General features: G+C 48.7%; 1 protein-coding gene across 1 annotated transcript in view; it reads left to right on the forward strand.

Moving 5' to 3' along the window:
* MFSD2B (MFSD2 lysolipid transporter B, sphingolipid) overlaps nt 1-27,895 on the forward strand; it is a 54,746-nt gene extending 26,851 nt beyond the window's left edge. The window contains exons 4-14 of the mRNA XM_077291504.1: nt 6,277-6,400; nt 10,049-10,127; nt 16,767-16,954; nt 17,093-17,183; nt 17,481-17,602; nt 19,756-19,842; nt 20,974-21,054; nt 21,912-22,021; nt 23,374-23,517; nt 23,984-24,160; nt 26,922-27,895. Coding sequence (XP_077147619.1) covers nt 6,277-6,400; nt 10,049-10,127; nt 16,767-16,954; nt 17,093-17,183; nt 17,481-17,602; nt 19,756-19,842; nt 20,974-21,054; nt 21,912-22,021; nt 23,374-23,517; nt 23,984-24,160; nt 26,922-26,958 — 1,240 coding nt within the window. The 3' untranslated portion in view covers nt 26,959-27,895. The remainder of the gene's footprint in view (nt 1-6,276; nt 6,401-10,048; nt 10,128-16,766; nt 16,955-17,092; nt 17,184-17,480; nt 17,603-19,755; nt 19,843-20,973; nt 21,055-21,911; nt 22,022-23,373; nt 23,518-23,983; nt 24,161-26,921) is intronic.
* Nucleotides 27,896-27,907: the final 12 nt, after the last annotated feature.

Raw genomic sequence — 27,907 nt, forward strand, 5'->3', positions numbered from 1 at the left:
TATTGAGCCATACACCACTCTGTGCAACCCAGACCTCCTATTGAGCCGTATACCACTCTGTGCAACCCAGACCTCCTATTGAGCCGTACACCACTCTGTGCAACCCAGACCTCCTATTGAGCCGTACACCACTCTGTGCAACCCAGACCTCCTATTGAGCCTTACACCACTCTGTGCAACCCAGACCTCCTATTGAGCCGTACACCACTCTGTGCAACCCAGACCTCCTATTGAGCCGTACACCACTCTGTGCAACCCAGACCTCCTATTGAGCCGTACACCACTCTGTGCAACCCAGACCTCCTATTGAGCCGTACACCACTCTGTGCAACCCAGACCTCCTATTGAGCCGTACACCACTCTGTGCAACCCAGACCTCCTATTGAGCCATACACCACTCTGTGCAACCCAGACCTCCTATTGAGCCGTACTCCACTCTGTGCAACCCAGACCTCCTATTGAGCCATACACCACTCTGTGCAACCCAGACCTCCTATTGAGCCGTATACCACTCTGTGCAACCCAGACCTCCTATTGAGCCGTACACCACTCTGTGCAACCCAGACCTCCTATTGAGCCGTACACCACTCTGTGCAACCCAGACCTCCTATTGAGCCGTACACCACTCTGTGCAACCCAGACCTCCTATTGAGCCATACACCACTCTGTGCAACCCAGACCTCCTATTGAGCCGTACACCACTCTGTGCAACCCAGACCTCCTATTGAGCCGTACACCACTCTGTGCAACCCAGACCTCCTATTGAGCCGTATACCACTCTGTGCAACCCAGACCTCCTATTGAGCCGTACACCACTCTGTGCAACCCAGACCTCCTATTGAGCCATACACCACTCTGTGCAACCCAAACCTCCTATTGAGCCGTACACCACTCTGTGCAACCCAGACCTCCTATTGAGCCGTACACCACTCTGTGCAACCCAGACCTCCTATTGAGCCATACACCACTCTGTGCAACCCAGACCTCCTATTGAGCCGTACACCACTCTGTGCAACCCAGACCTCCTATTGAGCCGTATACCACTCTGTGCAACCCAGACCTCCTATTGAGCCATACACCACTCTGTGCAACCCAGACCTCCTATTGAGCCGTACACCACTCTGTGCAACCCAGACCTCCTATTGAGCCGTACACCACTCTGTGCAACCCAGACCTCCTATTGAGCCGTACACCACTCTGTGCAACCCAGACCTCCTATTGAGCCATACACCACTCTGTGCAACCCAGACCTCCTATTGAGCCGTACACCACTCTGTTTAACCTCAGCTTCTGATTGCTGATGTGAGCACTTCAGAGCAACATTTTAAGCGATCAATGCATTTCTCAGGATCCGGGCCCCGCCAATCTACTGGACATTTAATACCATACAAGATATTAAAAAACCTTAAACATTTAGTTACACTTTTACTGGAATATTTTTTGTCCCCAAAGGTAGTGTGAATGTAGTCTGAGGATCCATCACCTGTCTTATAAGTTTCAAGTCATTAGAAGTATCCCTCCTGACCCTAAAGAGGTTTGTACCTCTGCCTGTGATCAGTGTGCAAAGATACTTGTAATGTGATACTTGGATGCTTGTCTATGGAAGTCTTTAAAAATCCTCCTGTCCAATCACACATTTAGAATGCTTGGGTATAGCTTCCATTATGGGGCTCCCTAAAAAGGTTATTCTCAAAATAGCAAGCTACTCCCTATCCATAACTTGCTGATTGCTAAGGACCCCCAGTGAGCTGTGCAGCCCTGTCTTCATTGGAGCTGAGGTGCGCACGCTCGACTTCCACTCCACTCATTGTCTATGGGACTGCTGGAGAAAGGGGAGTACAGGGCGCGGCCATCTCCGGTAGTCCTATAGACAATGAATGGAGCGGAGGTCAAGCAGATCCCCGTTCTTGGGGTGTATATGGCCACCTACTATAGAGCAGAGAAAACTGAATCCGCTTGGCTGTAGTCTGAGCTCCTGGTTTCGGCAGTTTCAGCACCAGATGGGTGGAAAGCGATGAAGACAGATTGTTATTAGAAAGTCCATACAGTCTGAGAAATTATGGCTCCTGATATACCCCAATATTCATAAAGGCTAGAGCACCTATCACATAAGGCGGCTCAGTGGTCAGTCTGTTACTCTACAGCACGGGGTTGGAAGCCAACCAGGGTGAAACGTTAGCACGGAGTCAGTACGTTCTTCATTAGCCGGAGTGCGTTTGCTCCTAACGCCAAAAATCTGCTCCCTTCCTGACTCATGTTAAAAATATACCCTGAAATAAGAGGATTGGGAGGAAAAAAAAAAAAAAAAAACTAAATTCCCACCATTAACCTCTTCAGTGCTGCAGCCACATTGCTGTAAAATGAAGGGGCTGGTTTTGCCACAGAGATAGACTGGGGCACAACAAAACCTTTTCGGAGCAAATTAGTAATATGTCCTAATAGGCACAGGCACACTGTTATTGCTGATGCAAAAGGAAAAAAAAATTGTAAAGTAATCATATGCGACATGTAAAGAAGAAATAAAGCTTTGTAAAAAAAAATCACATTAGAACAAATACAAAATTAGAATATCATCAAAAAGTTCATTTATTTCAGTGTTTCAATACAAGAAGTGAAACTCATTTATTAAATAGAGTAATTACACACAGAGTGATCTATTTCAAGTGTTTGTTTCTGTTAATGTTGATGATTACGGCTTACAGCCAATGAAAACCCCAAAGTCATTATCTCAGTAAATTAGAATACTTTATAACACCAGCATGAAAAATGATTTTAAAATCCGAAATGTTGGCCTACTGAAATGTATGGTAACTAAATGCACTCAATACTTGGTCGGGGCTCCTTTTGCATTAATTACTGCATTAATGCGGCGTGGCATGGAGGCGATCAGCCTGTGGCACTGCTGAGGGGTTATGGAAGCCCAGGTTGCTTTGATAGCAGCCTTCAGCTCGTCTGCATTGTTGGGACTGGTGTCTCTCATCATCCTCTTGACAATACCTCATAGATTCTCAATATGCTGTAAAACGTTATGGTGTGTAGTATGTTTAGTAATTTGTATTTGTTAGTCATGAAGTTATATTCTATCTAAGAACAGGTAGTTGACAGGGAGAGGTGGACTTAATGGTTGGAACTAGCCCGGAGTGGGAGAGGCTAAGTGAGGAAACAGTGATAGCTTTCTGTCGGAAAGTCAGATAGGGACCAGCCTGCAGTGGTGGTAGACCTAAGGTCTGACTGAGTAGCAGAACCGCATGCAGTGGGTGCTTTCGTGGCAAGGGGGACACGACCAGAGCAGGTAGTAAGCTCCTACGGGAGAAGCGACAAAGAGAAGGAAGTGATCAGTGTCCAGAGTCTGTCCAGAAAGAAAAGGAAGAAGTGTCGGGACCTGGGGCAGCAAACCTAGCGGGATGGTATGGAGTTGTCCGTCAGTTGGGTAGCAGGACGGAAGATAAGTGAGACAAAGGGGAAAGCCCCATGTGGTGGTCCAGAGGCATCAACAAAGTGTAAAGCTAAGTAGTGGCTATACTGGCAGAGAAAACTCCCCTCGGGGGAGAAGGAAACGGAACCACAGGTGGAGGTATAGGACTCTTGCTTGCTGGACTTCAGTGCCGTTATTGGGGAGGAGGAAGCTCCAGGGATAGGGTGCTGGGCTGTGTTGAGGAAGAAGAGCTAAGTGAAGTGGAATGTGAGAGTGACTCCAGAAGATGGAGGAAAGTGTGTGATGTTCCATGTAATGACAGAGATGTTCATGAAGATGAATGTCTACTACATCATTCCTCATAAGTTATTCTTCAGTAAAAAATATGTTTATTTTTGAACTATGGCCTCCTTCATTGAACTCTGAAACATCTGGTCCTGGCCGGCCGAAAACAATGGCACCATGTGATCTGTAAGGGCGTGTCGCCAATAATCGCTAAACCCAACACACCCAGCCAGGACCCTCATTTTCACGTAGCGTGCCGGAGCATGAAGCACAAGTACCTTGCCCATGGCTGCCGCCCTACGCCACGTTACACTTAGTGGGAATCAAAGAAGAAGGTGTAGTTAAATATTTTGCCATGCGAAAGGGTGCATCGAGTGACTTGGTTTGATACAGGAAAAATAATAAAATGAAAGTGTCCTGATCAGAGCGATCACCTCTTCTACGCGGGAATCTGGCTGCACGTGTTCAGTTTCTCTACAGCGCCACCACAGGGCAAATGAAGGATTACACAGTTCCAATTCATGTCTCAAGTTGTCCAGAATGAGAGACAGTGAATTCCCTAATGGGACACATGAAGATGGTTTTGTAAACCAGACAACCCCCTTTATATGACGGGATCCTGCGGTCAGTGGGGGTAGGCAGAGTGCAGGTACTGTAGTACTGTGCTCCAGTCGCCTGTCCTGACAGGAGGGGAGCAGACGTGGCACCAGCTGAACCCGACACTGCGAGAACATCCTGTTTCCATTATCACTGCACAATCATCCGAGGTGAAACCCCCGCAGCCCTTTATCCCGCAGAGGGCCGTAGAACCTCTCACAGCATCACCATTGTCACACACATCGTGACCCACATTGTCTCTTTGTTTTGGGATTTTTTTTTTAAACTGCTCCTCACTTGGAAAATAATTAACTCCACGGTGATCAAACACAAAATCATGATTGGTATGAATCAGGTTTCTGATCTGTTACCCCCGTCCCTGATGTCCATTTCTGATGCCCCTGGTGTCTACATCTGTCTCCCCTGTCCCTAGTGTCCTTCTCTGTTGCCCCTGTCCCGTGCAGTCATCTCTGTCTCCCCTGTACTTGGCTCCAGCTATTTGTTCTCTTTTCCAGATGTTCTTCTCTTGATTCACCTTGTCCATGGTGTGCAACTCCATGTCTCTTGCCTCTATCACTGTCTTCCATTTCTGTGTCCCATCTCTTGTGTCCATCACTGTTTTCCCTGTCCCTGGCGTCCATCTTTGTTGCCTCTGACCCTGGTGTCCATTTCTGTCTCCTTTGTAACTGGCGTCCATCTATGTTGCCCCTGGTGTCCATTTCAGTTTCCTTTGTAACTGGCGTCCATCTATGTTGCTCCTGACCTTGGTGTCCATTTCTGTCTCCTTTGTCACTGGCGTCCATCTCTATTGCCCCTGACCTTGGTGTCCATTTCTGTCTCCTTTGTAACTGGCGTCCATCTATGTTGCCCCTGACCTTGGTGTCCATTTCTGTCTCCTTTGTCACTGGCGTCCATCTATGGTTGCCCCTGACCTTGGTGTCCATTTCTGTCTCCTTTGTAACTGGCGTCCATCTATGTTGCCCCTGACCTTGGTGTCCATTTCTGTCTCCTTTGTCACTGGCGTCCATCTATGTTGCCCCTGACCTTGGTGTCCATTTCTGTCTCCTTTGTAACTGGCGTCCATCTATGTTGCCCCTGACCTTGGTGTCCATTTCTGTCTCCTTTGTCACTGGCGTCCATCTATGTTGCCCCTGACCTTGGTGTCCATTTCTGTCTCCTTTGTCACTGGCGTCCATCTATGTTGCCCCTGACCTTGGTGTCCATTTCTGTCTCCTTTGTCACTGGCGTCCATCTATGTTGTCAATGGTGTCCATTTCTGTTTCCTTTGTCACTGGCGTCCATCTATGTTGCCCCTGACCTTGGTGTCCATTTCTGTCTCCTTTGTCACTGGCGTCCATCTATGTTGTCAATGGTGTCCATTTCTGTTTCCTTTGTCACTGGCGTCCTTCTTTGTTGCCCCTGACCCTGGTGTCCATTTTTGTTTCCTTTGTCACTGGTGTCCATTCTTTGCCCCAGTTTCTGACGTTCTTTGTTTCCCCTGTTCCCTAGAATTCCTGTTTCTTGAACCGTCCATTGTCTCTGTTAGGTTACGTTCACATTTGCGTTGTTGGGCGCAGCGTCGTTGACGGATACCGACGCATGCGTCATGCTCCCCTATCTTTAACATGGGGGGTGCATGGACATGCGCCGGTATGCGTTGTACGACGCATGCGTCATATTGACGCACAAGACAGGGCGCAGAGGACGCTACTTGTAGCGTTTTCCCTGCGCCGAAATTCCTGATCTTTGCTATCTTATGACAACGCATGCGTCGCAAAACGCTGCGTTGTGTACACGCGTTGTTGGTTGCGTCGCCGACGCTGCGCCCAACAACGCAAATGTGAACGTAGCCTTACTCCCGGCCCAGGGGAATTAGAGCCATTTATTCTGATGACTGGTCATAGGTAGCAGATAATAACCTAGCATGTTTTTATCAGATTGTTACAGTCTTTTTTATCCATTATCTCTCTGTGTTTCAGGATTTTGGGATGCACGCCATTTCTCGTGGTCTCCTATTTCTTCTTGTGGTTTGTTCCTCCCTTTGTGACCGGCACGGTCCTGTGGTATTTGCTGTTTTATTGCTCCTTCCAAGCACTAAGCACGGTGAGCATGCTACCCACCTGTCCTGTCACATGACTTCGCCCGCCAAGACTGACTCCACCCACTGATACATTTTCTTAACGCCAGGCAGAGAAATAAAATCCAGGGATCGCTCATTGCAACGAGCTCAATGCAGACTGTGCAGTACTTTGGTGCCATCTAGTGGTGATTTGTCTGAATCACAAGTGTAATCGTGAATGTGTTTAACGTTCCTCAGTGGCATCAAGGATGGTTTTTATGGTATGTGCCCGTGTGGATATACCGGGCAGATCAGCCACTGCTGCTAAGAGCCCAGTGCTCAAAGCTTGTGATCATAAATCTTAAAATGATTGTCCACCCATTAGCGATGTGTAATGTACACACTGTAAGGATCCGACTGCACTTGCCGCTTCCAACAGTTGTCTTGTAACCTCAACCTTTCTGAAGTATATACATTACATAAAGTATGTGTCCCCTCCATATGTTATACATTGGGGCAATGGGGCAGGATGTCATACACCAGGGGTGAGATGTCAGATGTTACACCAGGGGGAGGGGTTGGATGTTACACGGGGGGGGGGGGGGGGCAAGGGGGCGGATGTTATACAATAGGGGACGAGAGGTCGGATGTTATACACCAGGGGGAGGGGTCAGATGTTATACATCGGGGGTTTAGGGGGAGAATGTTATACACCAGGGGGCAATGGGGTCGGATGAAATACACCAGGGGGTGAGGGGATGGATTTTACACACTGGGGACAAAGGGCTGTATATTATACACCAGGGGGAGAGAGGTCGGATGTTATACATCGGGGGGTGAGAGGTCGAATGTTATACACCACGGGGTAGAGAGGTTGGATGTTATACACTGGGGGCAAGAGGTCGAATGTTATACACCAGGGGGCGAGAGGTTGGATGTTATACACCAGGGGGCGAGAGGTTGGATGTGATACACTGGGGGGCGAGAGGTTGGATGTTATACGCCAGGGGGCAAGAGGTCAGATGTTATACACCAGGGGGCGAGAGGTCAGATGTTATACACTGGGGGGCGAGAGGTCAGATGTTATACACCAGGGGGCGAGAGGTCGGATGTTATACACCAGGGGGTGAAAGGTCAGATGTTATACACTGGCGGGTGAGAGGTCAGATGTTATACACCAGGGGGCAAGAGGTTGGATGTTATACACTGGGGGGCGAGAGGTCAGATGTTATACACCAGGGGGCGAGAGGTCGGATGTTATACACCAGGGGGCGAGAGGTCGGATGTTATACACCAGGGAGCGAGAGGTCGGATGTTATACACTGGGGGGGTGAGAGGTCAGATGTTACACACCAGGTGGCGAGAGGGTGGATGTTATACACTGGGGGGTGAGAGGTCAGATGTTATACACCAGGTGGCGAGAGGGTGGATGTTATACACTGGGGTGTGAGAGGTCAGATGTTATACACCAGGTGGCGAGAGGGTGGATGTTATACACTGGGGGCGAGAGGTTGGATGTTATACGCCAGGGGGCAAGAGGTCGGATGTTATACACCAGGGGCGAGAGGTCAGATGTTATACACCAGGGGGCGAGAGGTCGGATGTTATACACTGGGGGTGAGAGGTCAGATGTTATACACCGGGTGGCGAGAGGGTGGATGTTATACACGGGGGGGGGGGGCGAGAGGGTGGATGTGATACACTGGGGGGTGAGCGGTTGGATGTTATACGCCGGGGGCAAGAGGTCAGATGTTATACACCAGGGGGCGAGAGGTCGGATGTTATATACTGGGGGGCGAGAGGTCAGATGTTATACACCAGGGGGCGATAGGTCAGATGTTATACACTGGCGGGTGAGAGGTCAGATGTTATACACTGGGGGGCAGAGGTCGGATGTTATACACCAGGGGGTGAGAGGTCGGATGTTATACACCGGGGCGCGAGAGGTCGGATGTGATACACTGGGGGGCGAGAGGTTGGATGTTATACACCAGGGGGTGAGAGGTCGGATGTTATACACCAGGGGGCAAGAGGTCGGATGTTATACACCGGGGGGCGAGAGGTCAGATGTTATACACCAGGGGGCAAGAGGTTGGATGTTATACACTGGGGGGGGCGAGAGGTCAGATGTTATACACCAGGGGGCGAGAGGTCGGATGTTATACACCAGGGCGCGAGAGGTCGGATGTGATACACTGGGGGGCGAGAGATTGGATGTTATACACCAGGGGGTGAGAGGTCGGATGTTATACACCAGGGGGCAAGAGGTCGGATGTTATACACCAGGGGGCGAGAGGTCAGATGTTATACATCGGGGGGCGAGAGGTCAGATGTTATACACCAGGGGGCGAGAGGTCAGATGTTATACATCGGGGGGCGAGAGGTCAGATGTTATACACTGGGGGGCAGAGGTCGGATGTTATACACCAGGGCGCGAGAGGTCGGATGTGATACACTGGGGGGCGAGAGGTTGGATGTTATACACCAGGGGGTGAGAGGTCGGATGTTATACACCAGGGGGCAAGAGGTCGGATGTTATACACCGGGGGGCGAGAGGTCAGATGTTATACACTGGGGGGCAGAGGTCGGATGTTATACACCAGGGGGTGAGAGGTCGGATGTTATACACCAGGGGGCGAGAGGTCAGATGTTATACACTGGGGGGTGAGAGGTCAGATGTTATACACCGGGTGGTGAAAGGGTGGATGTTATACACTGGGGGGCGAGAGATTGGATGTTATACACCGGGGGGGGGGGGGGGGGGAGGAGAGGTTGGATGTTATACACCGGAGGGTGAGAGGTCAGATGTTATACACCAGGGGACGAGAGGTAGGATGTTATACACACTTGGGGGGGGGGGGGGGAGGAGAGGTCGGATGTTATACACTGGAGGGCGAGGAGCCGGATGTTACAGACTGGGGGCGAGAGATCGGATGTTATACACCGGAGGGCGAAAGGTCAGAAGTTATACACCAGGGGGGGCGAGAGGTCAGATATTAAACACCAGGGGGCGAGAGGTCGGGTGTTTTACACCGGGGCCGAGGGGCCAGATATTACAGACTGGGGGCAATAATTCTGAATGATAAACCTGAATTCAATGATTACGACACATGTCCCAATACTTTTCTCCATATAGTGTACTGCATGCCTATACAGTGCATAATAGCACATATATATGCCTTCTTAAGGGAGCTGTTAGGTTTAGAAACTCATTCTTATGTTGGCACTGCAGGGAAATAGAACTCCCCCATAGATTATAGCTAATTGGTGGTCCTAGCAGAGGTGGTCAGGTTATTATCCGGGGGATTATCCGGGGGATCCTTTTATATAAAAGAGACTGTTTATAAATGGCATCCAGTTAATATTTTAGGGACTGTAGCTCTGTTTAGCAGCACTTTAATAAGAAAATAACTCTAGCTGCCTACTATGCATTTAATTACTCAGTGCCTTCATCCGCCACTAGAGGGAGCTCACTGCATATTATCTATACATTGAACTCCATAATAAAACAGTACACATCTGTCAGTGCCCTCTAGTGGTGACTGTGGGCAACAAGCATGTAGGAAAGAAAAAATGAATGAGTGAATGGATGAATAATGAGCATCCTATTATAAATAAAGCAATTTTGCTGCTAAAGGAATCACACATCTGTCTCTTTGCATCTTAACGCTTGATATTTTTACTTCCTTTAGATTTATCATGTCCCGTACACAACTCTGACCATGTTTCTTAGCACAGACCAGTCAGAACGGGATTCAGCTACAGCGTACCGTAAGTGTCACATATGTTTGTCTTGACTGATTTTAATGTTTTAGTTTTGCGCTAGCCACTCTGTCTAGCAGATCGCTGAGGATAGCCTGGTCTCCACCCTTTAACCCTTACACAGGCATCTAAACTTACTTCGGGGCCCCTGGGTTGGGTCCACGGAGTGGCTGCTGGCCGATGCAGCGGGCTGGCAGACCACAGTCAGAAAGTGGTGTCAATGCCAGGAGGTTGGGGACAGAATAGACAGGCAGAATAGTCTAAGCATGGCTTGAGGTCAGAAACGGGAATCAAACTAGTAAGGAAACATTGGTTTAGGGAGCTCACAAGGGTCAGGTTAAACCTTATACTGGCAGTGGAGACGGGGGGCTTGGGATATACAGACAGAGCCTTGCCCAAAGCTCTTATAAAAGAGTTAATAAGAATCATGTTTTAAGGGTTAAATCCCCAACTTGTCTGCCTAAATAGTACAAAAAAGTCCCAAAAATCAAACAGAGGTGCTGCCCTGTCGCCCCACAGGGAAGGCACAGCACCGCCGAGTGTCAGAGGGAACAGCAGTGGTAGAGAGCACAGGCACGGATGTAACAACCCCATACCCAGTGCCTGCCAGACAGTACCAGCATACCCAGTGCCTGCCAGACAGTACCAGCATACCCAGTGCCTGCCAGACAGTACCAGCATACCCAGTGCCTGCCAGACAGTACCAGCATACTCAGTGCCTGCCAGACAGTACCAGCATACCCAGTGCCTGCCAGACAGTACCAGCATACCCAGCGCCTGCCAGACAGTACCAGCATACCCAGCGCCTGCCAGACAGTACCAGCATACCCAGTGCCTGCCAGACCAGACAGTACCAGCATACCCAGTGCCTGCCTGACAGTACCAGCATACCCAGTGCCTGCTAGACAGTACCAGCATACCCAGTGCCTGCCAGACAGTACCAGCATACCCAGCGCCTGCCAGACAGTACCAGCATACCCAGCGCCTGCCAGACAGTACCAGCATACCCAGCGCCTGCCAGACAGTACCAGCATACCCAGCGCCTGCCAGACAGTACCAGCATACCCAGTGCCTGCCAGACAGTACCAGCATACCCAGTGCCTGCCAGACCAGACAGTACCAGCATACCCAGTGCCTGCCTGACAGTACCAGCATACCCAGTGCCTGCTAGACAGTACCAGCATACCCAGTGCCTGCCAGACAGTACCAGCATACCCAGCGCCTGCCAGACAGTACCAGCATACCCAGTGCCTGCCAGACCAGACAGTACCAGCATACCCAGTGCCTGCCAGACCAGACAGTACCAGCATACCCAGTGCCTGCCAGACCAGACAGTACCAGCATACCCAGTGCCTGCCTGACAGTACCAGCATACCCAGTGCCTGCTAGACAGTACCAGCATACCCAGTGCCTGCCAGACAGTACCAGCATACCCAGTGCCTGCCAGACAGTACCAGCATACCCAGCGCCTGCCAGACAGTACCAGCATACCCAGTGCCTGCCAGACAGTACCAGCATACCCAGCGCCTGCCAGACAGTACCAGCATACCCAGTGCCTGCCAGACAGTACCAGCATACCCAGTGCCTGCTAGACAGTACCAGCATACCCAGTGCCTGCCAGACAGTACCAGCATACCCAGTGCCTGCCAGACAGTACCAGCATACCCAGTGCCTGCCAGACAGTACCAGCATACCCAGTGCCTGCTAGACAGTACCAGCATACCCAGTGCCTGCCAGACAGTACCAGCATACCCAGTGCCTGCCAGACAGTACCAGCATACCCAGTGCCTGCCAGACAGTACCAGCATACCCAGTGCCTGCCAGACAGTACCAGCATACCCAGTGCCTGCCAGACAGTACCAGCATACCCAGTGCCTGCCAGACAGTACCAGCATACCCAGTGCCTGCCAGACAGTACCAGCATACCCAGTGCCTGCCAGACCAGACAGTACCAGCATACCCAGTGCCTGCCTGACAGTACCAGCATACCCAGCGCCTGCCAGACAGTACCAGCATACCCAGTGCCTGCCAGACCAGACAGTACCAGCATACCCAGTGCCTGCCAGACAGTACCAGCATACCCAGTGCCTGCCAGACAGTACCAGCATACCCAGTGCCTGCCAGACAGTACCAGCATACCCAGTGCCTGCCAGACAGTACCAGCATAACCAGTGCCTGCCAGACAGTACCAGCATACCCAGTGCCTGCCAGACCAGACAGTACCAGCATACCCAGTGCCTGCCTGACAGTACCAGCATACCCAGTGCCTGCCTGACAGTACCAGCATACCCAGCGCCTGCCAGACAGTACCAGCATACCCAGCGCCTGCCAGACAGTACCAGCATACCCAGTGCCTGCCAGACAGTACCAGCATACCCAGTGCCTGCCAGACAGTACCAGCATACCCAGTGCCTGCCAGACAGTACCAGCATACCCAGTGCCTGCCAGACAGTACCAGCATACCCAGTGCCTGCCAGACAGTACCAGCATACCCAGTGCCTGCTAGACAGTACCAGCATACCCAGTGCCTGCCAGACAGTACCAGCATACCCAGTGCCTGCCAGACAGTACCAGCATACCCAGTGCCTGCCAGACAGTACCAGCATACCCAGTGCCTGCCAGACAGTACCAGCATACCCAGTGCCTGCCAGACAGTACCAGCATACCCAGTGCCTGCCAGACAGTACCAGCATACCCAGTGCCTGCCAGACAGTACCAGCATACCCAGTGCCTGCCAGACAGTACCAGCATACCCAGTGCCTGCCAGACAGTACCAGCATACCCAGTGCCTGCCAGACAGTACCAGCATACCCAGTGCCTGCCAGACAGTACCAGCATACCCAGTGCCTGCCAGACAGTACCAGCATACCCAGTGCCTGCCAGACAGTACCAGCATACCCAGTGCCTGCCAGACAGTACCAGCATACCCAGCGCCTGCCAGACAGTACCAGCATACCCAGTGCCTGCCAGACCAGACCGTACCAGCATACCCAGTGCCTGCCTGACAGTACCAGCATACCCAGTGCCTGCTAGACAGTACCAGCATACCCAGTGCCTGCCAGACAGTACCAGCATACCCAGCGCCTGCCAGACAGTACCAGCATACCCAGTGCCTGCCAGACCAGACAGTACCAGCATACCCAGTGCCTGCCAGACCAGACAGTACCAGCATACCCAGTGCCTGCCTGACAGTACCAGCATACCCAGTGCCTGCTAGACAGTACCAGCATACCCAGTGCCTGCCAGACAGTACCAGCATACCCAGTGCCTGCCAGACAGTACCAGCATACCCAGCGCCTGCCAGACAGTACCAGCATACCCAGTGCCTGCCAGACAGTACCAGCATACCCAGCGCCTGCCAGACAGTACCAGCATACCCAGTGCCTGCCAGACAGTACCAGCATACCCAGTGCCTGCTAGACAGTACCAGCATACCCAGTGCCTGCCAGACAGTACCAGCATACCCAGTGCCTGCCAGACAGTACCAGCATACCCAGTGCCTGCCAGACAGTACCAGCATACCCAGTGCCTGCTAGACAGTACCAGCATACCCAGTGCCTGCCAGACAGTACCAGCATACCCAGTGCCTGCCAGACAGTACCAGCATACCCAGTGCCTGCCAGACAGTACCAGCATACCCAGTGCCTGCCAGACAGTACCAGCATACCCAGTGCCTGCCAGACAGTACCAGCATACCCAGTGCCTGCCAGACAGTACCAGCATACCCAGTGCCTGCCAGACAGTACCAGCATACCCAGTGCCTGCCAGACCAGACAGTACCAGCATACCCAGTGCCTGCCTGACAGTACCAGCATACCCAGCGCCTGCCAGACAGTACCAGCATACCCAGTGCCTGCCAGACCAGACAGTACCAGCATACCCAGTGCCTGCCTGACAGTACCAGCATACCCAGTGCCTGCTAGACAGTACCAGCATACCCAGTGCCTGCCAGACAGCACCAGCATACCCAGTGCCTGCCAGACAGTACCAGCATACCCAGTGCCTGCCAGACAGTACCAGCATACCCAGTGCCTGCCAGACAGTACCAGCATACCCAGCGCCTGCCAGACAGTACCAGCATACCCAGTGCCTGCCAGACAGTACCAGCATACCCAGTGCCTGCTAGACAGTACCAGCATACCCAGTGCCTGCCAGACAGTACCAGCATACCCAGTGCCTGCCAGACAGTACCAGCATACCCAGTGCCTGCCAGACAGTACCAGCATACCCAGTGCCTGCTAGACAGTACCAGCATACCCAGTGCCTGCCAGACAGTACCAGCATACCCAGTGCCTGCCAGACAGTACCAGCATACCCAGTGCCTGCCAGACAGTACCAGCATACCCAGTGCCTGCCAGACAGTACCAGCATACCCAGTGCCTGCCAGACAGTACCAGCATACCCAGTGCCTGCCAGACAGTACCAGCATACCCAGTGCCTGCCAGACCAGACAGTACCAGCATACCCAGTGCCTGCCAGACAGTACCAGCATACCCAGTGCCTGCCAGACAGTACCAGCATACCCAGTGCCTGCCTGACAGTACCAGCATACCCAGTGCCTGCCTGACAGTACCAGCATACCCAGTGCCTGCCTGACAGTACCAGCATACCCAGTGCCTGCCAGACAGTACCAGCATACCCAGTGCCTGCCAGACCAGACAGTACCAGCATACCCAGTGCCTGCCTGACAGTACCAGCATACCCACTGCCTGCCAGACAGTACCAGCATACCCAGTGCCTGCCAGACAGTACCAGCATACCCAGTGCCTGCCAGACAGTACCAGCATACCCAGTGCTTGCCAGACAGTACCAGCATACCCAGTGCCTGCCAGACAGTACCAGCATACCCAGTGCCTGCCAGACAGTACCAGCATACCCAGTGCCTGCCAGACCAGACAGTACCAGCATACCCAGTGCCTGCCTGACAGCGCCAGCATACCCAGTGCCTGCCGGACAGTACCAGCATACCCAGTGCCTGCCAGACCAGACAGTACCAGCATACCCAGTGCCTGCCAGACCAGACAGTACCAGCATACCCAGTACCTGCCAGACCAGACAGTACCAGCATACCCAGTGCCTGCCTGACAGTACCAGCATACCCAGTGCCTGCTAGACAGTACCAGCATACCCAGTGCCTGCCAGACCAGACAGTACCAGCATACCCAGTGCCTGCCAGACCAGACAGTACCAGCATACCCAGTGCCTGCCAGACCAGACAGTACCAGCATACCCAGTGCCTGCCTGACAGTACCAGCATACCCAGTGCCTGCCAGACAGTACCAGCATACCCAGTGCCTGCCAGACCAGACAGTACCAGCATACCCAGTGCCTGCCTGACAGTACCAGCATACCCAGTGCCTGCTAGACAGTACCAGCATACCCAGTGCCTGCCAGACCAGACAGTACCAGCATACCCAGTGCCTGCCAGACCAGACAGTACCAGCATACCCAGTGCCTGCCAGACCAGACAGTACCAGCATACCCAGTGCCTGCCTGACAGTACCAGCATACCCAGTGCCTGCCAGACAGTACCAGCATACCCAGTGCCTGCCAGACCAGACAGTACCAGCATACCCAGTGCCTGCCTGACAGTACCAGCATACCCAGTGCCTGCTAGACAGTACCAGCATACCCAGTGCCTGCCAGACCAGACAGTACCAGCATACCCAGTGCCTGCCTGACAGTACCAGCATACCCAGTGCCTGCTAGACAGTACCAGCATACCCAGTGCCTGCCAGACCAGACAGTACCAGCATACCCAGTGCCTGCCAGACCAGACAGTACCAGCATACCCAGTGCCTGCCAGACCAGACAGTACCAGCATACCCAGTGCCTGCCAGACCAGACAGTACCAGCATACCCAGTGCCTGCCTGACAGTACCAGCATACCCAGTGCCTGCCAGACAGTACCAGCATACCCAGTGCCTGCCAGACCAGACAGTACCAGCATACCCAGTGCCTGCCTGACAGTACCAGCATACCCAGTGCCTGCTAGACAGTACCAGCATACCCAGTGCCTGCCAGACCAGACAGTACCAGCATACCCAGTGCCTGCCTGACAGTACCAGCATACCCAGTGCCTGCTAGACAGTACCAGCATACCCAGTGCCTGCCAGACCAGACAGTACCAGCATACCCAGTGCCTGCCAGACCAGACAGTACCAGCATACCCAGTGCCTGCCAGACCAGACAGTACCAGCATACCCAGTGCCTGCCAGACCAGACAGTACCAGCATACCCAGTGCCTGCCTGACAGTACCAGCATACCCAGTGCCTGCCAGACAGTACCAGCATACCCAGTGCCTGCCAGACCAGACAGTACCAGCATACCCAGTGCCTGCCTGACAGTACCAGCATACCCAGTGCCTGCTAGACAGTACCAGCATACCCAGTGCCTGCCAGACCAGACAGTACCAGCATACCCAGTGCTGAACAGGCAGTGCCAGCATACCCAGTGCTTGCCAGATATTGCCACTAACTCAGTGCCTTCCAGACAGAGCTACTATATACAGTGCCTGCCAGTGACACCATATAGCGTGACACCCTACACAATGTCTGCCAGTCCGTGTCTTTAGGAATCCTATTGCATATGTGCGGAGAACATCATGCGCCCATTGGTTCCTAACCCCCTGAGACGTTCCTCTCCAGGAATGACCATGGAGGTGCTGGGGACTCTCATCGGAGCGGCTCTACAAGGGCAGATCGTGGCAAGCGCTCACACGTCTCATCACTGCCACGTGGATTATGGCACCAAGAACATTTCCATGAATGCCACGTACTCCCTGGTGAACAGCACCATCTTAGTGCCAGGAACCGCGGATTACAAGCTGCACGCTGTAAGTATTGGGGGGCAGAGTATCCTGGATATTGTTATCAAAAACAATAGTTTCATCATTTATGGTACTGATACTAGAGTAACCCTTTAAGAAACAGTCACCGGTCTACGGTCTGATCAGTGTCACATTTATGCCTAGAGGAACGTCTACATGATCGCTGCTGGCGCGATCGGCTGCATTTACCTGCTCTGCACGGCCATCCTGTTTCTGGGAGTCAAGGAGAGGAATGGTGAGATGTGATCTAAAATGTCATTTAGTCATTGATTACATTGGAAAAGCTTGGCCGCTCTCTTAGTAAACAGCGCCACACCTGTGTGCAGGTTGTGTGCGGCATTGCAATTGAGTTGCATTCACTCTGAGCTGCAATACCAGGTGCAACCATTGAATTGTGCTTAAAGCAGCCATGCCTCTGCAACCGCTTGAATCGTGACAAACGCTACACTGGATGACTTTGCTTAGAATTTGTGCAGGTCTGTGGATCTTTTCCTGGTGACTTTACCTGTTAACAATTTCGTATATTTTCCAGATCCGTATGCCGTGTCTTCAGGGAAGGTTTTGCCTTTTTTTAGCGGTTTCAAAAAATCCATGAAGCACAGGCCGTACTGTTATCTCATAGCGTCATTCCTGCTGATTTCAGCTGCCGTTCAGGTATTGTGCTGCTTGGGGGTCTAGCGATTCCTTGAGATTTCTGTAGACCCCCGATATTGTCATTTTCTTTTATTCTAAATTTAATTGGTTTAATCCAAATGTATTTGACAGATAAAAGGAAGCTTTTTTCTGCCAAGGGCCATTTGGATATTTATATCATCCTTCGGGGGCCGCAAAAAAATTTTAACTTGAAAATGACCCTGCTATATTTAGTGCAACATTTAATTATCTCCCCCTAATGTGCTTTTCCAAGTTTGCCTCGGTCTGGAACGCAGTCGACACTTTGTGCTAAGTTTTGTAAAGAATTTGCAGCAGTAAGTCGTACCAGACACAGATGTATATTACGCTGCATGTCTAGTTAAAGTGGAAATTTCATCACTGCTCGCGTTACATTTATAGAACTCAAACAGTGGGAGCTCTGCAGTATACATCACATAGGGGACAACAAGAATGCTATATATACCTCATGTAGGAGACACCAAGGCTGCTATATATCCAGCACATAGAAACAACGAGGCTGCTGTCTATACATCACATAGGAGACAACAAGACTGCTGTCTATACATCACATAGGAGACACAGAGGCTGCTGTATATATATCACATAGGAGACAACGAGACTGCTGTATATACAGTACATCACATAGGATACTGCTGTGTATACATAGCATAGGAGACACCGAGGCTGCTGTATATACATCACATAGGAGATGAAGAGGCTGCTGTATATTCATCACATAGGAGACAACAAGACTGCTGTATATACATCACATAGGAGATGAAACTGCTGTATATACATCGAATAGGAGAATCAAACACTGCTGTATATACACATAGGAGACACCGAGGCTGTAGTATATACATCACATAGGAGACACCAAGGCTGCTGTATATACATCACATAGGTGACAATGAGACTGCTGTATATACATCACATAGGGGCACTTTGGTCCTTTGTCCCCGGGAATTGGTCTGGGGTCGGAAAAAAGGTAATTGCAGGCCAGAGGTTCCCTACCCCTGCTTTAGTCCATATTAACACTTTAGTTAAAAAAAGTGTTTTAAAGGCTATAGACGCAGTGGGAGACATTTTGTTTTACTTAAATGCATGTCAACGGGACCATGCGTGTGCCGTCCAATTTTTTACGCATCCATCTCCTAGAAAACGTGACATTTCATCAGCCTGCGTACAGTAAATTCACGGCTTGACCTGTCAGAGTAGAATAGATAAAAATATATAGAATAGATAGATGTCAGTGACATTTATATAATAAGTGCAGTGTATGTGTAATTTAATGTACATCTATTCAGCTAATAATTCATTAAGTTAAAGAAAGAAATGGCATGGGGACCCCTGAAATTTAACTAACCAGCTGATGGAAATCCGACGGGTGGGGGGGCAGATGTTTATATCCTGGGAAGGGGGTAATAAATATGGAGCTTCCCAGGCTATTAATATCAGCTCACAGCTGTATATTTAGCCTTCACTCAATGTTAAAATGGGGGACTCCCTGAAGAAAATGACATGGGGTTCCCTCTAAATTATTAACCAGCAAAGGCTAGGAAGGCAGCTGGGGCTGATATTAATAGCCAAGGAAGGGGCCGTGGAGAGTGGCCCCCTACCAGACTAAAAACATGAGCTTTCAGCCGCCCCAGAAGTGGTGCATGCATAAGATGCGCCAAATCTGGCACTTAGCCTTGCTCTTCCCACTTGCCCTGTAGCAGTGGCTAGTAGGGCAATACTTGGGGGGTTGATATCACCTGTGTATTGTCAGGTGAGATCAAGCCCAGGGGTTAGTAATGGAGAGGTGTCTATAAGACGCCCCCATTACTAGCCCCATAGTCATATTGTATAAAAACACCTAGAATAAAGTCCTTTAATATATAATGACTTCAATGAGGCAAATGGAGTCCAAAATGTGAAACTTTTCCAACAGTATCGCTTCCAGCCAAACACAACAGAGTAGGTTAGTAACAAAAAAAATGAGAGCTGCAGGCACCATTCATGGCTGAGCACTAACAGTAATCCAGAGTACAGTTTTTCCACCATGAAAGTTTGCACCAATCCATCAGACATGACGGTGAGCCTTGTAGCCGGCAGAGGGTGCGTGGTACTCATGGACACTCACATGTAAACCTTTCTCTCCAATCTGTCAGCTTCAGCAGAGCAATTTTGTCCTTTTTTGCACACACGCTGCAGGAGACTTACGGGATCACTTCCAGAACTTGGTGCTGACTATTTTGGTGAGTTGTCAATCTTCCTGTGACTTCATGTAACTCTGGCAGTCTGTGTTGTGCTCGTCCTCACCATCATCATTTTGATAGTTCTTCCTTCTTTCCGACATTGCTGGAAGACTTTATGGCTTTGTTGCCTTATCTGGTCAACAGTGCCCCCAACCCAGCATTAGTGCCATTACTGAATATTGGTGCCCCCAACCCAGCATTACTGCCTGCACTCAATAATGGTGCCCCCAACAGAGCATTAGTGCCTGTATTCAATACTGGTGCCCCCAACCCAGCATTAGTGCCATTACTCAATACTGGTGCCCCCAACCCAGCATTACTGCCTGTACTCAATATTGGTGCCCCCAACCCATCATTACTGTCTGTACTCAATATTGGTGCCCCCAACCCAGCATTAGTGCCATTACTCAATACTGGTTCCCCAACCCAGATTTCGTGCCATTACTCAATATTGGTGCCCCCAACCCAGCATTACTGCCTGTACTCAATATTGGTGCCCCCAACCCAGCATTACTGCCTGTACTCAATATTGGCGCCCCTTAGACCCCCAACTCAGTAATAGTGCCTTTTCTCAGTATTGGTGTCCTTTAGTGCCATCAGTAATGGTGCACCCTCCTAATTCATTAATGATGATTTTACTGCCCTCACTCATTATTGGCTTCTGCACTTATTAATAATGCTCTTGATGCCTGTCAGTAATGGTGCCCCCCTTAGTACCCTCCCCAGTCATTAATGGTGGTCCTACGCAGTAATAGTGCCCCCTTAGTGCCTTCAATAAGTAATGGTGTCCCCAAAGTGCTCCTGACACAGGAATACTGTCCTAACAAAAAAATCCAACTAATACTCCTCTACCACCATTGCCACAATGAACGATACTGCTCAGTCTCCCTAGACCTCCAGCCTATAAGACTCCGGGATGTCCTCGCGCTGCCCTGCACAGGAGCCCGGCTCCAGCATCATATATGGCTGTTGTTGGCTGTAACCTATGAGAAGGGATTGATGGAGCAGGGAACTGATGGATATGGAGGACCAAGTAAAAATGATGGGTTTGGGCTGCGATGCCCTGTCCTATGACACTTCAGATAGATAAATATGAAATGTAATAATTACGTGTTTTCTTCTTTTTTCAAGCTTTCCGCTGTCTTGAGCATCCCATTCTGGCAGTGGTTTCTACAAAGATTTGGCAAGAAGACAGCAGCTTTTGGGATTTCTGTAAGACATTTCTGGAGAATGTGTAATAATAAAATATGTGCTAAGTATGCAGTCCCTGTCTTCACCATATTACGGTATATAGAGGGCAGTCCGCAGCTGAAGACCCCCTTTATGAGCCAGAGTGTAGGGCTAAGTGGGTTCACTATGTGTGACATCTTCAGAAGGGTGTGAGGACTTGCGCATTCTCAGAAGGGTGTGAGGACTTGCACATTCTCAGAAGGGTGTGAGGACTTGCGCATTCTCAGAAGGGTGTGAGGACTTGCGCATTCTCAGAAGGGTGTGAGGACTTGCCCATTCTCAGAAGGGTGTGAGGACTTGCGCATTCTCAGAAGGGTGTGAGGACTTGCGCATTCTCAGAAGGGTGTGAGGACTTGCGCATTCTCAGAAGGGTGTGAGGACTTGCGCATTCTCAGAAGGGTGTGAGGACTTGCCCATTCTCAGAAGGGTGTGAGGACTTGCGCATTCTCAGAAGGGTGTGAGGACTTGCGCATTCTCAGAAGGGTGTGAGGACTTGCGCATTCTCAGAAGGGTGTGAGGACTTGCCCATTCTCAGAAGGGTGTGAGGACTTGCGCATTCTCAGAAGGGTGTGAGGACTTGCGCATTCTCAGAAGGGTGTGAGGACTTGCGCATTCTCAGAAGGGTGTGAGGACTTGCCCATTCTCAGAAGGGTGTGAGGACTTGCCCATTCTCAGAAGGGTGTGAGGACTTGCGCATTCTCAGAAGGGTGTGAGGACTTGCGCATTCTCAGAAGGGTGTGAGGACTTGCGCATTCTCAGAAGGGTGTGAGGACTTGCGCATTCTCAGAAGGGTGTGAGGACTTGCGCATTCTCAATACTGGCCTGTGTCTGTTTTGCAGTGGATGATCCCGTTTGCCATCATGCTGGTCACCATACCAAATGTGATTGTAGGATATCTGGTGGCCGTGTCATCAGGATTCAGCATTGCGGCATCTCTTCTCCTTCCATGGTGGGTACAGTTTAACTTGAGACATTACAGAACTGCTGAGATTTGCTGATATATGCAAAGAAAAACACAACCTAGAAATTGCAAAAATGTTGGCACCTTTCAGGTTTTATACTATAGATGTCGGAATATAGATAACATCTCAGTAAGTGATGCCTTCACTAGAGTTGGTGTGCATCAATTCCACATCAGTAATATGAGACCACTGGACAGAAGCCCTGAGGACTGCCTCCTAATATCTGCGGTTCTTCTGGCACAACATGATGTCACTCTGGAACAATTACGTGGCTCCAGGCCAGCTAATCAAAAGTAGATCTACGGATGCATACAAGTAAGAAGCGGTTCTCAGGGCTCCATTTCCAGAGTCCACTGAATTCCTGATGTCAGTGATGGACCGGGGCTTGTGACTTGATTTGAACAAACTCTAGCCATCACCGAATGGTTAGTAGAGGTCAGACCTCTGAGATCTGCACCGATCTTGAGAATAGTAATTGCTTAAAAAGTGGAAAATTAACTTAAAGGCGTTATCCAAGAATGTAATAAAATTGTAATTCAAGCGGCAGCTTGTCATAGTTACATGTGAAAACGGTCTGCAGTCTGAAGGAACACTGCTCCTGAGACCTGTGTCTACACTGACAGGAGCTATATTTTAAGCATACATATCGGTGAGCAGCCAAAGAAGAGCTGTGACAGGAGAAAAAAAACCAAATGTTCTCAGCTGACTGAGTGCAGAGAACTGAGGCTGGAGAAAAATATCCTTTGTGGTTTTTCAGCTGAGTAGAAGATTTATTTCTTCTGACATCACAGCCCTTCTCCTCGGCTATGTGCGCTTACAATACAGCTCCTTTGTCAGTTGAGACACAGGATTCGGGAGACATGTTTCTTTAGACTGCAAGGTATCCTGACATATGAATAGGATTGACTGCTGTTTGTAATACGTGATAGGGGGATTTTAAGAAAATCCTTTTAAGGCAGAAGTGTTATATGTAAAAAATGTGCTAAATTCATTAAACATTATGCAACGCTTCGTGCGCCAGCATGTTTCCTAGAGGCCACGTTTTACAGCCACTGTGATATTAATAGTTCCTACAGTAATGATTGCCAACACTCCTGCAAAACTACCACTCTCAGCATGTTCAGAGAGCGTAGCTCCCATGCTATGCTGTGAGCAGTAGTTTTGCAATTTGTTGAAGATCCTTTCCAAATAGCATTGCAAGGAACAGACAGATGTAGCAGAGCTGAATGTGCAAAATGCAGGACAGTTAATGCGCATAGAGAACAAAAAAGTGGTCTCTGTAAAAATACTCGTAAGAGACGCGCACAGGATATTTTATGTTCTTGTCTTATCCCTTCAGGTCCATGCTTCCTGACGTAGTGGACAATTTCCGTCAAAAAAATCCTCGTGCAAATGGACTAGAGGCCATTTTCTACTCCTCATTTGTCTTCTTCACCAAGTTATCTGCAGGGATCGCACTAGGGATTTCTACCCTGAGTCTGCAGTAAGTGATAAATGTGTAACAGGAGTGCCGCCATTTAGCCCCGACACCCCTGAATGGGTGATTAAGGACCATGATGCATTGCATGCCCTTAACTTTTTACTGTACAAAAATGCCAATTTTTTTTAATATAAATGCCCAAGTAGTGTAATACACACGACCCATCATCAACCCTGAAAAATAACGAAGACAGAATTCAAACCTCTTAAATTATCATGGACCTTAAATACACGAGCGCCACTCTTGACTACAGTTTGGGCCTGGTAATGTAGCTCAGATCCATTGAAGTGAACGGGGTCTGAGCTGCCATATCACGCACAGATCATGGAATTAAAACAGATCACAGACCCCAAAATTCATTAAGATTGACCCCAGATTCAGACTTGCCTGCTTACATATTCACTGAGGCTCCAATTTTGATGATAAGGCGGAGGTGTTAGATATAGATACTGACTAGTGTTGCTGGCAGATTCGCAGGTTACAGCAGTGGCGCCTGCAGACAATCCTACCACGTGGTGCTGACGCTGCAGATACTTATTGGCGCGGTCCCGGCGGTCCTCATTATTCTAGGACTAATCATCCTCATCTTCTACCCAATCACAGAAGACACACGGAGGGAAACAGAGCTAGCACTCAATAATATAAGGTACAAATGATAATATTAGCTCGGTATGATGTCATACATCTCATGCAATAAGATGCCCACTGCAAAGGAATCGCCACCAACAAGTGACATCCGCTGGGCATTGTCACTCAGTGCCCCTCCTGTGATACCAGGGGTAAAACTATCCAAGGCAAAGGGAAGATCGTCATGGTCAGTGCAAGAAAGCAAGTAAACACTGATTATTTCTGTTAATGTTGATGATTATGGCTTACCGCCAATGAAAACCCAAAAATCATTATCTCAGTAAATTAGAATACTTTATAACACCAGCTTGAAAAATTATTTTAAAATCTGAAATGTTGACCTACTGAAATGTATGTTCAGTAAATGCACTCATTACTTGGTCCGGGCTCCTTTTGCATCAATTACTGCATCATTGCGGCGTGGCATGGAGGTGATCAGCCTGTGGCACTGCTGAGTGGCTATGGAAGCCCAGGTTGCTTTGATAGCAGCCTTCAGCTCGTCTGCATTGTTGGCTCTGGTGTCTCTCATCTTCCTCTTGACAATACCCCATAGATTCTCTATGGAGTTAAGGTCAGGCGAGTTTGCTGCCAATCAAGCACAGTGATACTGTTGTTTGTAAACCAGGTATTGGTACATTTGGCAGTGTGGACAGGGGCCAAGTCCTGCTGGAGAATTACATTTTCATCTCCAAAAAGCTTGTCGGCAGAGGGAAGCATGAAGTGCTCTAAAATGTCCTGGTAGACGGCTGCGCTGACTTTGGTCTTGATAAAGCACAGTGGACCTACACCAGTAGATGACATGGCTCCCCAAACCATCACTGATTGTGGAAACTTCACACTAGACCTCTAGCAGCTTGGATTGTGGCCTCTCCACTCTTCCTCCAGACTCTGGGACCTTGATTTCCAAATGAAATGCAAAATCTACTGTCATATGAAAACAACACCTTGGACCACTGACAACAGTCCAGTTCTTTTTCTCCTTGGCCCAGGTAAGACGCTTCTGGCATTGTCTATTGTTCATGAGTGGCTGACACAAGGAATGCGACACTTGTAGCCCATGTCCTGGATACGTCTGTGTGTGGTGGCTCTTGAAGCAATGCACTTGCAGCACCAGTCCGCTCCTTGTGAATCTCCCCCAAATTTTTTAATGGTCTTTTCTTAACAATCCTTTCAAGGCTGCGGTTATCCCGGTTGCTTGTGCACCTTTTTCCACCACACTTTTTCCTTCCAATCAACTTTCCATTAATATGCTTGGATACAGCACTCTGTGAACAGCCGGCTTCTTTAGCAATGACTTTTTGTGGCTTACCCTCCTTGTGGAGTGTGTCAATGACTGCCTTCTGGACATCTGTCAGGTCAGAAGTCTTCCCCATGATTGTGGAGCCTACTGAAACAGACTAAGGGACACTTATAAATGCTTAGGAAGCCTTTTCAGGTGTTTTTGTTAATTATTCTAAGTTACTGAGATAATGACTTTTGGGTTTTCATTGGCTGTAAGCCATAATCATCAACATTAACAGAAATAAACACTTGAAATAGATCACTCTGTGTGTAATGACTCTATATACTATATGAGATTCACTTTTTGTAATAAAGAACTGAAATAAATTCAATTTTTGATGATATTCGAATTTAGTGAGAAGCATTTGTACCTCCTCCGGAAAAAAAAAAATAGACTAAAAACACTATATATGAACAGCAAAATGGATTTCCCATCCAAATGAATAGGAAGAATGTTGGAGGATTTTGGAATAAATAAGCTACAAAAAAACTCCATCTGAACATAGTAAGAAGGCTATAAAATATTTTGAGGATGTCAAAAATGATGATTTTTTTTCCAAGCAGAAACTGCTTCAGAAAACCCTCCTTTTTTATTTTCTGAAGAGATTTGAAAGCATTTTTGAAGAGTATTTTCCCGAAGCGTTCTTTGCAGCCTTCTGATTGCACAGTTTCTAGCCAGAAGCAAATTCCACCAGGATCCGTTTTAAAGAAGTAACATGTACATTTTTTTTTCCTTGCCAGATTTTTTTTTTTTATAAAAACCTCTTCAACAAAAAAACCTATGGAGCAAATCCACTAAAAAACTCCTCAGTGTGAACATAGCCTTAAAGGGGTATTGCCGTCACAATCCCTATCCCAATATGTTGAAGGTGTAATAATAATAATATTGGCAAATACCTCCAATTAGTAGTATACTGTAGTTCTAATTGTCATGTACCCCATGTGCAAGGCATTGTAGTAGCTTAGATATCCATGGTTACGACAACTAGCTGTCACATGAATGCCAAAGCTACTGCAATGCCCTGCGCATGGGGTAAGCAACAAGTGAATCAGAAGAACTATACTACATTTCTAATTGGAGGTATTTGCTAATATTATTATTATTATACCTACTACATATTGGGCTAGGATCTTGGAGATGGGAATACTCCTTTAATGTTACGCAATGGAAGAAACTGAAATCATTAAAGATTTTATCTGACAGTGTCATAGTTTATTGGAATTTTTTTTATAGGAACATAAAGAGGTTGTTTTGTCATAGTCTTGAGATTTGATGGTGACTCAAGGATAACTGTGTGGAGACATGGTTAAATAGGTTAAATAAAAAAAAAAAAACAGCGTCCACCATGAGGTTGGAGCAACTTTTACCTATGGTTAAAGGGGTTGTCCGGGTTAAAACAAGCTGTCACCTATCTATACTTAAACGGGTTGTCCGGTAAAAACAAGCTGTCACCTATCTATAAAAAATGGTTATAACGTCTCACAATCCTTTTTCTCAGGTTCCAGACTCGACGCTCGACCCTAATTGTCATCTAAACTGAATATCCAGCTCTGAAGGGACAAGTCTGCAATATCTGCCGCGTAAAATCTTCAACTCCATCTGCTCCACCATTGGTGTATCCGGAGTATGAGAACCAGCAGCGGCCTCACGCCATCATCACCACCTCTGGTACAGTCCGAGGCGGCAGCAAGAACTGTGAAGAGAACATTTTATCTAGCTACAGGTCACATATCGCTATCATTTACCCATAATATGGGGGCTGGTATTATTTATCACAGACACAAAACTGTTATTTTTGTAAAATCTATGTGAAAAAAAAAAATTATATAAGAGACATGCAGGTGTGAGTGTTCAGAGGATTAACAATGCAGTAACTATGGAAAATGAACCTTAACAACCATGGTTACCCATAGCAACCGATCAGGGTTTGTGCTAAAAAGTCTAAACCCTGGCAGGAAAATGAAACATGCAATTGTGAGAGTGTTCATATGATTGACAATTCAGTAACTATGGAAAATTGGCCTTAGCAACCATGGTAACCAATAGAAACCAATAAGGATTTGTCCTAAACTCTGGCAGGAAAATGAAACATTCGAGTGTGTGAGTGTTCAGATGATTGACAATGCAGTAACTATGGAAAAAATAGGCCTTAGCAACGATGGTTACCCATAACAACCAATCAGGGTTTGTCTTAAATGTCTCCATTCTGACAGGAAAATGAAGAATGAAATTGATTTGAGGTTCTGAGTCAGGGCAGCGCTGTGATAAGATGTAATATGAGTTTTTCTATAGGCTGTGATATCAGTGAAATATGGAAAAAAATGATTGCCTGTAATGCGTGCTCTGAAATAAAACTACAATGCTATGACTATTATTATGAGAAAAAAATGTAGAAAAAAAAGCTGTGGATTTATATGTATATATCATTTATAGCCCTTTTACTTCCAAATAAATTATCTGCTTTGTTTTCTTATGTTATTTTTT

The sequence above is a fragment of the Ranitomeya variabilis genome, chromosome 2 (assembly GCF_051348905.1).
Source record: "Ranitomeya variabilis isolate aRanVar5 chromosome 2, aRanVar5.hap1, whole genome shotgun sequence".
Classification (NCBI taxonomy): Eukaryota; Metazoa; Chordata; class Amphibia; order Anura; family Dendrobatidae; genus Ranitomeya; species Ranitomeya variabilis.